General features: G+C 29.5%; 1 protein-coding gene and 1 non-coding gene across 2 annotated transcripts; one reads left to right on the forward strand and one right to left on the reverse strand.

Moving 5' to 3' along the window:
- Nucleotides 1–260: 260 nt before the first annotated feature.
- On the reverse strand, nucleotides 261–363 carry MIR166B (microRNA MIR166b). Its single transcript, NR_120721.1, has one exon. It is a non-coding gene; the product is annotated as a microRNA MIR166b (primary transcript).
- A 10063-nt stretch (nucleotides 364–10426) lies between these two features.
- On the forward strand, nucleotides 10427–12937 carry LOC103498798 (protein KINESIN LIGHT CHAIN-RELATED 1-like). Its single transcript, XM_008461538.3, has 3 exons — nucleotides 10427–11015; nucleotides 11435–12355; nucleotides 12562–12937. The coding sequence occupies exons 1-3, from the start codon at nucleotides 10528–10530 to the stop codon at nucleotides 12797–12799; spliced, it is 1647 nt and encodes a 548-aa protein (XP_008459760.2). The 5' UTR covers nucleotides 10427–10527; the 3' UTR covers nucleotides 12800–12937.
- The last annotated feature ends 776 nt before the right edge of the window (nucleotides 12938–13713 follow it).

A 13713-nucleotide genomic window follows, 5' to 3' on the forward strand; every position in this document is an offset into this window, starting at 1 on the left:
TGAAGAAAAGCTTTTGAACCACAGAAAAGGCTAGGTTAAGTCAAAAAGCTTCATCATTATACCAATCTGCAGCACCCCATGTTTAATAAATTCACTTCCAACACACACACAGACACAACATTATCTGCTCATAAAATCCATTTACCAAAAATAGAAATAACAAAAATTATATATGTACGCAAAATTTAAAACAAAAAAAAACAAACACAAACCTTGTGGTATTGTATTGTTTTGTAATTGTTCTTGTTCGAGGGGATAGAATTAATTGGGGGGAATGAAGCCTGGTCCGACGACACTAAATATAAACACAAAAATCAAAAGATCGAATAAAAGTGTCCTCGAGCCAGACAACATTCCCCTCAAAACAAAACAAACTCGTCACCCACAAAGACCTTGAAACTAATAGATCTCTCATGGCAAAAAAAAACCCTAACACTCGATTTTATTTTTATTTTTTTCTTTGAGAGAGAGAAAGAGAGAAAAGGAGGAAGAAAAGAGTGAGAATGAAATGGCTAAAGAGATGGGTCTATAAAAGAAGAGTGAAATGAGGGCCTAATTGCAAAGGTAAATTGTGTAAAAAGACAAAATTTTGGGGTTAGATTTAGACCCTACAACCTGGTTTTTTCACTTCCAGAAATGTTCTCACAAAACCCTATTTTTCTTTTTCTTTCTAATTTCTTTTTATTTGTTTCTTTCTCTCTCTCACTCTCTCTCTCTCTCTCTTTATGTTGAATTCTGCACATCAACACCGTTGGATTTAACAGATGACTTTGATGTGAACACCTCGTACATGTATCTGAGAAATGGACAATAACCATTTATATTCAAATTTAACCCACTTACAATCTTTTAACCCTTTCCCTAATCTTCACTCTAATTATGTATTTACTCCCAAATCTTAAGTGGGTTAGTTTTCAAATATTAGACTTTATTTTGAAGTTTGGTTATTGGACTCCTGGAATGGAAAGTTTTGTAACTTTTAAATGCGTTTAATAGGTCTTTCAATTAGTAATTTCTTCATAAGCCTTTTGTTTTTAACTTTTCAAATGTGTGGAATAGATTGTTGAAACTTTGACATCTTTGATTGATTTTATTTTTATTAGGGTTCGGTTGCTTTAGTTCTAGGGCACTTCACATAACCTTGTTGTATATGTTTGAAAATATGGGTTTTCCAATCCTTATAGATTAATCGAAATGGTACAAGCTATAAAATCTTGTATGGCCGTCGAAGGAATTACATAATTGTTTTGTTTATTCCATTTTTAAAAAACCCTTTGATCTTCAGACCTCTAGTATAGTTGGCCAAGCTTCAATGCTCCCAAATTCATATCAAGTTGTTAGTTAGAATCGTGTGGAACTAATGCTCGAGAAGTAATTTAGTCGTAAGAATAATATGATTCTTTAGATTTCGAAACTTACCACGCGATAAATCAAAATGCTTAAAGGGTTACATTTTGATTCATATACAGTTTTGTTGTGGTACTTTTCTTCGGCAAACTGTTTTTGAATTGAAGTCATAAGGGGAAGTAGAAAAAGAAAAGGTTTGATTTTCCAAATATAAAATAAAATATATGGATGTTTCTCTGTCAACCATTTCGATATTGCATTATAAGGCTGTGCATGTGATTAAACAAAAAATGTCAAAGTGAAAATTCCAACGGTGGGTTTTCTTTTCTACTCCCTAACATTTTATAATTCTATTTTATTGGTTAAAAAGTTAACTTTTCTCCAAAAAGCTAAAGAAATGAAAGAAACCCAAATATAATAATATAAAAAATATCGAGTAGATAAAGATTAGAAATTTGAATGCATAAAAATGTATAGAATTTGCAATAGGAATCATTCAAAATGAGAGAAGGTTACAAGTAGAAGTGGGTCAGAGGAGTGGTTGAGTGAGTCATTGAGCTGCCCGATAACAGAAAACCCCATTTAATATTTTTGTACTTTTTTCCATCAAAATTTCAAAATAAAATAATTTATGAGTTTACGAGTTTATGAATTTACGAAGGAAAAAAGAAAAAGAAAAAGAAAAAGAAAAAAAAAAAAAAAAAAGAGGATTTGTTGGGTCTTCAAATAGAAAAATAGGGGCCCTCGGCTGGCGTGTCACTTTTGGCAGAGCGAGGAATACGAGGCCATGACCGACAGATGGGTCTTTGGGACCCACTTTTTTTTCCTCCTTTTCTTTCTATTTTTTAAAAACCTTTTTACCCTTTTCCCTTTCTTTTCTCTTTTCTCCCTTTTTCCTTTTTTTTTTTTTTTTTTCACTTCTATTATATCTTTTCTCCTTTTTATGTCTTTTATATATGAATTAATGCCTTTCTTGTATGGTAGAAGAAAATATATGAAACATAAATAAAATTAAAATACCATTTTTATTCGGTTTCAATTTGGTTTGATTTTATTCCATGTGATTTTAATTAAGAAAAATTATTAACAATATTTATAAAATATTATATTATATTAATGATAAGATTGATAGAAGTCTATTAAATGAATTGATAAAATTTTATCTATGTCTGTCCCCGATAGAATTTGAAAAACTACTATATTTTGTAAATATTTTAGTTTATTATACTATATTTAAAAATGTTCTTTAATTAATTTATTATAATTTAAAAAATTTTAAAATAGAAAAAGACAAGCTATTTAAATACTATAATAGGCAAGTAAAAGATAAAATTTATTTTATTTAAATTTTTATAAAATATAAATATTTTATCAATTTCTTTTTTACGATTTTTACTTTTAATTTCAATAAATATATATGTTAAATTTAATTTCTTTAAGGCTCTAGTTTTTTTTTTTTTTTTTGTTGCTGTTGTTTATAACATTTTTATTATAAATTTTGAAAATATATCAACATCTTTTATTTTAGAAAAATTATTATAAATAAAATTTTGAAATAATTTATAAAACATAAAACAAAAAACTTTCCAAATTTATTAATAGTAAATATTGATAAGTTTGTATCGGTACTTATCAATACCATTAATAAACACCGAAAAATTTACTTTTCAAGTTAATTTTCAAACCAGATAGAAATTTATTATTTTAAATTCAAAAAAAAGCATATTAGGATATTATTTTGTGAAATTTAGAGACTTAGTTAGAGAGGAAAGTATGAACTATAAATTTATTAGACAATAAATAGAAAAAATGTACAAATGATATTGTTAATCATTGTTTTGTTCCTACTAATTAAATTCTTAGTCCACTTCCCTATTTCATTCCTCACTGTAAACCTGTGGGAGACTAGCTAGCCTTTTTCTCTTTTTATCTTAAAGAAAGATAAAAACATATATATAAAGAATAAAAAGAAAAAGAAAAAGAAAATTAGAAGTTAGGGTTTTGTTGTTGAATTTTGGGTGTGTAGGTCAAAATCACACCGTTTTTACTTCCCCACCCCTTCTGGTTAATTGTTTTTTCACATGGCAGTCAAAAAGTTGTCAAATATTAACCCATTTATCCATTCACATTATTATTTATATCATATATAAAAAGTTATATTTTGTTGTTTTTTCCACTATCCCTAATTTTTCTAACGAAGGTCGATTTTAATTATTTCGTCATTAAAATTAACTATTGCTTATAAGGTTCGATTTTTACTTATGTTCTAAAATTCAAGAGGTCTCGTATTCAAATATTTAATTAATTAAATCAAATATTTGAAATAACTTGGAGTGGGAGGATAATTATACATGTGACTAAGCTCATATTGACAAATATTTAAATTTTCATTCCTTTTAGAACTTTATTTAACTCTAAAAATTCTAATAATTAGAAAATACTAGTTTTTTTTTTCTTTTAAAAGTATTCTTTCTATTAGGAAATAGCATGAATTTAGACAAAAACAGAGTTGATCAACCAAAGTCAACTAATGTCGGTTTGAGAAAAGTACAAATAAAATTTTTAAGAAAAATTAAAGAGTTAAATCAACTCGATCGATCAATTGACTTTTACTTCTCAACGATCGAGATTGACTTGAACTTCTATTAAGTTGATCATAATCGACTCGGTGATAGTTTGATTGAAAAATTGATTCTAACTAGGATGATCACCCCTGCCTTGTTAAAAATGTAAACTTTTCTTGCAAAATTTTAACTCATTTTTTAACGTGGGGTTTTTATTTTGAAAGCTCAAATTGATTCCTAAATAAGAAAAAAATTGTTCTCACAATGACTTAATAAGCAAAACCGCGCCACCGTTTTTATTGCATGTAATTCTTATCTTTTAAAAAACTTACATAATGAAATTAATTAACTTATATATAATATAATATGTGTATATGTGTCATGTGTGTGTGTTTTAACTTTTTGCAAATGTATGACAGTAGATAATTAATGTAGGCATAGCCAATTGAATGCGAATAAAAAGTAATACAAAAAACAATTTATATATTTGTATATGATTAAATTAAGAGATATATACACATATATACACACATATATATATATATATATATATATGATAGAGACTAGGCATTATATGAGCAATAATATCTCTAAAATGCCATGTGTGGCTCTGAAATTGCAAGCATTTAATTCCCCTTGATTTCCCAATGTCGTTTCATCTTCATCATTATTATTTTCACTTTTACTTACTTCTCTTCTCTCACCTTCTTTTTTCCCTATTTCTTAATCATAATTCTATCATTATTTTACCTTAGATATATTTCCATTTTTTTATTTAAAAAAAAAAAAAAAAAGTCTATCTTAGTATATTTATTTTTTTCTATATATATAATTTCAAATGTGTTGTGTTATATATTTCCTACTTCGTATTTTAAACTTTTGGTACAAATTTATATTGTCTTTGATCTTCACTATTGTTAAAATTTTGGAATGCATTTGATAAAAAAATATAAAACGTTAGGTGTTATAAGATATTGACCAAATGCAATATAAATTTTTAGCTATAACGGTTAGAATAGTATAATAAATGTAAGTTTAAATTTTATTTTTATGATAAATATTTATACAGTTCAAAGCTTCTTTTTTTCAAGCATAATTAACCATATAGTTTAAAATTCTGAAAGCAAATTCCATGACTAAACGAAAGTACGTTTTATTTTAAAGGTGGTAGGTTCGATCTCCGTTCTCAATAATTATTGTACCAAAAAAGGATTAGTTCTTATTTTATATTAATCAATAATTTTCTACTCATAATCACTATTTTTTTGGAGTGCTATAATGGTAAGGATGTATGTAGGATTGAACGTTTGACAACCTTTAAAAAAAAGTCATGTCAATTTAGTGTTGAATTAAGCTTACTTTGATCATGTACGAGTCACCATCATGTTTTTTTTTTTTGTAAAAGGAAGAGAGAAGATATATTATGTAGGCAAATATATGTCAATATGTGAGTAAAGGGAATCGAACTTCTAACTTTGACGATGAAAACACAAACTTTATATTAGTTAATTTATACTCATTTAAACTTTGTGAACTTAAAATATATATATAAAAAATTGAATTACAAACGTTGGTTGCTAAACACATGAACAAATGAGTGATAAATTTGTTGAATAAAAACCTCTATCCAAACAACTAGGTCATCATGAGGTTGTTAGGTCAAAAGCTCTTCCGTTCTCGTATCGAACATTATATTTATTTATGAATTATTTTTCATTTTGACCCTAGGATTTAGAGGAGTAGAATATATAAACTTTCTAACTTAATAACATTCTTTCAAATAATATTATTATCTTTTTATCTCGTAAACGTAGCTAATACACTGCTAATCAACTACATATATCAAAATATAGAACTAGGTGTATACATATTATGTAAAGTAGTAAGCATATTAATAAAAAGATGTGTAGGAAGAAAGAATGAAAATGGAGGGAAAAGGAATACGCCCGCAAGAAGTGGAAAAAGAGAGAGAGAAAGAGAAATGAGTTTGAGTTGTGACAAAGGGAGAGGACGAGACAACACACTAAGCTCCACATTTCAACGCTTTCAAAAACACACAAAAAATAAAAAGAAAAGAAAAGGAAAAAAACTCTTCTTGAAAATTGTGTTTTATTTTTAATATTATTATCACTATTATTTATTTAAAAGAAAAGAAAGAGAAAAAGAAAGAGAAAGAGAAAGCAACAACACGTAAATGTCAAATCCTCTCTCCCTATCTCTGCCATTTTCCACCACACCTTGTCCACTAACTCAATTATCATATAATTATATCATCTACTCCCAACACTACCACTTTTTTCTTTCTTTTATATATATATACACACACACACACACACACACAAACACACATATACTTCTCTCTCCTTTCCATGTTTTAAAATATACAAAATTAGGTTAAATATGGATAGCCGACTACAACGTTACAAGGTTGAATAATACTTATATTTATGTATTAGTGGACTTCATAGAAAAAGATAAAGTTTAAATATTACTTTGTTATTTGTACTTGAAGAGTGTGTTTGATGATAATGTAGTTAGGCTTTTAGATTTGATTTGTAACACAAAACTTATTTTTGTTTGGATTAGTTATTTGACTCTATTTTATTGTTTTCGAGCTTAGTGATCTTATTTTTGTTTAGTATTCGATTAATTACGTTTTTCAACACTCCTCTGATTTTCAATAATCTTGATTATGTTTTAACTCTCTAAGAAATTTCTAAATCTTGTTATGTTTTGGTCGATGAAACAAAGTCAAAGTACATGGAACTTATTCAAGCATAACAGTTATATTATGGATTTTTTTTAGAAAAAGAAATCTCTCTATCTCAGTTTAATGTTTGAATTTCAAATCTCATCATAATATTATTTTTTTCAAAAAAAATTACTACATTGTGGTATCAAGTGGAAAAGGTAATGTTCCAAACTTATTTTTCAAAATCTAAAAAAAAAAAAAAAGGAAAAGGTATCCAACCTTTACATAATAATAACGGTAAATTTAATAAGTTGAAAAAGAAAGAACATGTGCGAAACAAAAAAAAAACGACTCTCTAATGCCTAAGTCAACATAAGAATTATAAAATAGAAAATAAGTCAGAAGTTTTTTATTACCTTGTATTGTTAAAGTCGAAAGAGTATATTTTATAGGGACAATCAGATTGAATTTACATTTTTCCGTTATAGTAAGGATTTTACTTATTCAATATAATACAGTCTCCTGGTCTATGCCTTTGATCTTTTTTTACTTCTTCTAGATTATTTTATCCTTAATTCTAGAATCCACCAATAACAGAAAACACAATGTAGAAACTTACCCAAATAAACTTATTATTGCATATTAACAAAACTAAACTTATTGAAATGTTGAAAATTCCACGTTAGAAAGACCAAAAGAACTCAACACTTAGTTTTGAGACATAGAATCTCGTACTATTAAATTAAAAAATAAATACACAGCTATATTCATAATCTTCTTGGACAACCAAAGAATACTCTTTTTTTTTTTTCCTAATAGTAAAATGGTTTGGACACTAATGCTTTGCCTCTTTTCACACAAATTTTCAATTAAATCCTTTTTCATTTGCCAATATTTAGAAATGAATATAAACTTTTAAACTTTTCTTAATTAGAAATAATACAAAATGCATAGGTTAATAATTTCCTGACTCAGAGTTCTAAACTTATCTTATTTTTCTGTTTATTCTTTCACTGTACTTTAATGATAATCACTGATCCTCTTTTTAGGGTTCAAAAAAAGTATCAGACAGTTAATTTTATGAATTCATCATTAATTATGTTTTAAACTATTTTCCATCTTCTTTATTAGAGCCTACTTCACATAACTATTTGGAAACACAAAATAGTTATTTAATTATATTGTTGGTGTAATGGCACTAAAGTTGTTTACTATTTGGGGTAACTTTTTAGTTTTATATGTATGTTTATGTTTCTAATTCGTTAGCTAACAGTTAGTGATCAATTTTTCTGATTTCTTTAAATGATCTGATTAACGTTTAATATATTTGCTATAATAAATGAGTGAAGAGTATATTTATTGAATTTGATGCATTAAATATTAAACAAAATAATTAATGTATTAAAGATATATTATTTAAATTTTATTTTAAATAAGATTCAAATCAGAAAATTTGCATCTAAGATGAATTAAAATTTTTGAATGAGATCCAAATAATTTAATGTATTTATTTTAATGTTATATATTCATATAGATTATTAAATTTAGAGTTACGTGGCGTGCACGGGTGCATGTATTAATTTGAGTTATACGAGTTCTTTAGTACAAGAATAGTGGGAATGGCCGAAATTGAAAACCTCTCGCTTTTAAAATAGTGATCATTCATGTCAATTGTTACTTAAACTCATGTGTTGGGGTTACTATAAGTATACGACCTTTTTCGATTAAAACTTAATGATGCCTTCCTTTGGAGAAAAACAATTCTTGAGAAAAAACTTTACAATAAAAAAAAAAGGACAAGTGATTATTAAATGAAATATTTTAGACCAATTTCTTAAATTAATGATGAAATCATAAATGATTATATTTGGCTATCCAATTAAAATTGAAGATATAAGTTCACAAATCTCGATAAAGTCACGGGTTTTCGTCGTGACCATTTGATCAAATAAAATAGTTTAGTCTATGTGATATCAAATTTGAACTTAGATCGAATCCATTCAAACAATAAGCTTATATTGGTCCAAAAGCTAACAAAGCCCAAAATTCTATTAGTTGGGCTCATGGGCGAATCCATAAAAGATAATTACAATTGATAAAACTTTTAAGAATAATAGTTTAGTATATAGCAATGTTTTTAAAAAATTGCAAACATAGTAAAATAATAAAAGTCTCTATCAACGATAGAGCAATATTGTAAAATGATCTATCAGTGATAGATTTATATCATTTGTAGACTTTGACAGATTTTGTTATATGTATTTGCAATTTTTAAAAAATGTTAGTTGTTATATATGCTCATATTTTGAATCTAGCTAATTATTATACTTTGCAACTATACCATCTATAAACCAACCAAATCTAAACCTAGAAGACTCACATGAAAACTTTATAAATAAAAGAGTTCTTCATTATTTAAAGGTTCAAAAATGTTAAATTTCATAGAAGCTAAGAGAATTCTTCTAACTACTAAAAAAAACTCCTAAGCTCTTGAAAACTGAACCATACTTGAGAACTATGTTCTTCCAAAATTCAATATCGAATCATGTGCTCATAAACACGCATTTGAGAACAAATTGCAAAGAGCTCGAGATAAAATCACAAGACCCACGAGACAAATCAAGACATGAGAACAAAGCTGCAATGACCTTAAAACAATATTACATTTCGATCGAAAGAAAAGCTTTAAATAATTATTTATTAAAGATTGCACTCATTATATTTAAATCAACACAAATACAAAGTTCATTTAACAAATCAAATTCATCCAAAATTCTCGTTCTAACAGTTAGAAAAATGGTAGGTCGAAATGTAAACTAACAAAGGGTGTTTTTTCCTAAATTCTCCAACATTTGACAATTTGCCCTAATTATATTTCTTTTTCCACCTAAAAATAAGGAAAAGAGAAAACCACATTACAATTTAAAATCATTTCACACATAGAAACTAACAAAATCATAGAGAGATTTTCACAAATAATTAAAATTTGATAGATGTTTTGATCATTTGGATATTATACTAAATTAGAATACAATCTTCATATCATCACAATTCCCAAAAAGCAAAAATTGCTAAAGAAGCAAAGAATGTTTAAAGATAACGGGTGAAAAAAAAAAGGCTCCACAAACTCCAAACCAACATGCACTTCCAAAACTCATTATGAATTTTGCTCATCTTTTTCATACAAAAGTTTGTCCCCTTAGTGTTTCTTCTAAGTAACCCCTTTCCACAATTAACACCCCTTAGCCCCCACCACCAACCATATTCCTAAGCTTCTTCTTCATTTTTCTCCAACCTAACCAATTTTAGTTTTAAGGGTGAGAGATCAAACCATTTGATTATACTTTTAGATTTGTATAATCGATCTTTATCCGTCAAACTATGTTTTAGGTCATTCAGTTCATAATTCTTATCTAACTAGCTAGGTAGTTGTTATATCGGCTACTTCCTAAATATTCAAAAAAAAAAAAAAATCTTCAATTTTATCAATATAATCTGAAATATTTTACCATATTTTATAATATTTTAATTCATTTTGGTATATTTGAAAATAATCTCATTTATTATTTCTATATATTTTTTAATTCCCTTATTGTAATATCCTACGTAGTTAAGTTAAAAATCAATATCATTATATATAGTTAAATGGAGAGAGTGTATCTATTAACACATATAAAAAGTTATTAATTAAAAAATAACTCTCATATTACCAACCAATTTTCATTTTTCATTTTTTATTTTTTTAGAAAAAGTAAAAGTAACTCAAATATCATTCATAAATATAATCTCCCAAACTTCACCAATTTTGCATCATAAAAAATGGGAATAGAAACACAAACACAAACACAAACACCCTATCTTCGCATTCAAGTCCCACCCATAGGAAACGATGACACACAACATCAAAACAACAATTACAAAACCATGACACCACCATGCCCAAAACTCATTCCCTCCCCATCTCCATCTACACAAAGCTTGGAACTGAAACAAACCTGGCTCGACAACCCGGACCACGGTCCATACCTACTAAAGCTAGCTCGGGACACAATAGTTTCGGACGAGAGTCCAACCAAGGCCTTGGACTATGCAATCCGAGCTGCCAAGTCATTCGAGAGATTTCCAGGCACGGGTGTCGAGCTACCCATGAGCTTGCACATGGTTGCTGCCATTCACTGCAGGCTCGGGCAGTTTGATGTGGCCATTCCGGTTCTCGAACGGGCCATCGAGGTTGTGGAACCCGGTAATGGACTGGACCATGCTTTGGCGAAATATTCAGGATACATGCAGCTTGGGGATACTTATTCCATGCTGGGGCAGTTGGATCAATCCATTTCTTGTTATGAAGCTGGTTTGATGATCCAAATTCATGCTTTCACTGATTCCGATCCTAAAGTTGCTGAGACTTGCAGGTGAGTGTAATTTTATTTTTCAATTGCTAATTTGATCGAATCATATATTTGCTTTATATATATTTAAAGAATGGTTTGTTTAGTTGTTAAGAACTTATGAGTGAACTCAAATTGTGTTTGAATGGCAAAATCTGGTTAAGAGAATCCTAACCTTCATGTTATGATGGACTTTCTCTTCTCAGGATAAATAGACATCTCTAGAGATTCACTCATCAAAAGTGTGGAAATGAAATATTAAAATAAGAGTTTCATTTTTCCATTTGAGTTCATACATATACGACTAAATACTTTTTTGTTAGAAAGAAAAATCAACAAAGGAACTAAACTGAACTATTTTTAAGTTTTACTAGAAGTAAAAACGTCATTTATTCCTTTAATTTATATGGTTCATAATAGAAAATGTTTGTACAAAACAACAGGTACTTAGCAGAGGCACATGTACAAGCAATGCAATTTGAAAAGGCAAAGAAATACTGCAAGAAAACACTAGACATCCACAAACAACACAGTCCACCAGCATCCCCACAAGAAGCAACTGACCGACGTCTAATGGCTTTAATTTGTGAGGCTTTAGGCGACTCCGAGTCCGCTCTGGAACATCTTGTTCTAGCCAGCATGGCAATGATCGCTCACGGCCACGACGCCGAGGTTGCTGCCATCGACGTTAGCATTGGCGACATCTATTCCTCCCTCTGCCGCTTCGACGAGGCTATATTTGCCTACCAAAAAGCCCTCACAATCTTCAACTCCACAAAAGGAGAGTCCCACCTCTCCGTTGCCTCACTCTTCGTCCGCCTCGCCGAGCTCTACAACCGGACAGGCAAGTCCCGAGAAGCAAAATCGTATGCAGACAACGCATTGAGAATCTACCTAAAGCCTCAAGCGGGGGCTTCATATGAAGAGATTTCAAGTGGGCTAGTGGAGATCTCGGCCGTGTACGAAGCCGCGAATGAACCGGAGGAGGCGTTTAAGGTTCTACAAAGGGCGACAACGATATTGGAGCGGGGAGGGGGAGGAGAAGGAGGACGACGGAGTGGGAGCGGGTCGATGGCCGGGATAGAGGCTCAAATGGGGGTGATGTTTTATATGGTGGGAAAATATGGAGAGGCTAGGAAGGCATTTGAAGGGGCAATTGAGAAGCTAAGAGGGGCTAAGTCAGCAATGTTTGGGATTTTGTTGAACCAAATGGGATTGGCTTGTATTCAGCTTTACAAAATTGGGGAGGCAGTTAGGCTATTTCAAGAGGCCAAGGTGGTGTTAGAGGAACAATATGGTGTCTACCATTCTGATACTCTTGCTGTTTCTAGTAATCTTGCTGCTGCTTATGATGCTATGGGAAGGTATATATATAATCTATACTATATACACTATATATATATATATATATATATGATAGGTGCTTTTTAAACCTCAATAGTATATTACACACAAAATCATAAGTTCACAAGCTTTATATTAAAGGTTCATGTTCTAAAAAATAGACACAAACTTGAGAGTAATTCAAAGACTAAATTTGTAGTTGGATCTCGTTTTTTCTTAATTGCAGTGTGGAAGAAGCAATAGAGATATTAGAAGAGATCCTCAAAGTAAGGGAAGAAATGCTTGGAACTGCAAATCCAGAGGTAGACGAAGAAAGAAGAAGGCTAGAGGAACTGTTAAAGGAAGCAGGAAGGGCTAGGAATAAAAAGGCAAAGTCATTACAAATTTTGCTTGGCTCTAATTCCCTAAGGATGAAGAAAGAAGTAGCAAAGAGATGGACTGGTGGCTTTAGTTTTAGACTTTGAAATAATAATGTGATTTATTGTTTATATTTTCAAATTTCATACTATAAACATTTTCTAGTGTTTGACAATCTTTTTTTCCGGTTGTTGAATAGATCGTCAAAGTTAGATATATTATCAACTAATAACTTTTAAAACTTAGGTACCGGTTGTCGTTAATATATATCTCATATGATATTGGTTAATGTTGAAGTTCGATTACAAACTTTGGTGTGAAAGTCACCTTTGATGATCAAACTTCAACAGCCATCTTCGTACGAACACCACCTTTTGTTAACAACCACCTTCAGTGACAAATTTTAGGAACCAATCAATGCCAATAATGCCTTCATGTGATAAACTAATTTTTAATTTGACAATCACCTCCAACTACAACTTTGGCAAAAAAAAAAAAATTGATGATGAACTTTAATGGCCACTTTCATGTGACCAACTTCATGCTAAAAAGTAACCACCTCTAACGACGAACTCCAATATATACCACCTTAATGTGACCACCTTCATGCTTGAGCTTCCATAAACCATCTGTGACTATAAACTCCAGTGAAAATTATCGACACTCTTATAAGACTGATGGTTAAAAAGTATGTTATAGAGTTGTTTGAGCAAAATATGCATATGACGTTAATAATATTAACTGAATGTTAAGAATATAAAATATTTAGAAAAATATGTAACAAATAACAAAAAAAAAAAATGGAATCGTTTTTAATATAACATGTTATTACTAAATTAGAGTTATTTCTTAATTGCTACGTTTGCAAATTTTAAGAAGTAAGGCTATATTTGCAAATTTTTATTAACGACTTTCTTATTCTACCCTTAGTCCCTTACCCGCGAGAACGATGGTCGATGAGCATAAAATCGGGTCGGTCCGGTTTAATTTGTATCTATAAAATCCTTGCAATAGTTTTTAG

The sequence above is a fragment of the Cucumis melo genome, chromosome 11, assembly GCF_025177605.1.
Source record: "Cucumis melo cultivar AY chromosome 11, USDA_Cmelo_AY_1.0, whole genome shotgun sequence".
Classification (NCBI taxonomy): domain Eukaryota; kingdom Viridiplantae; phylum Streptophyta; class Magnoliopsida; order Cucurbitales; family Cucurbitaceae; genus Cucumis; species Cucumis melo.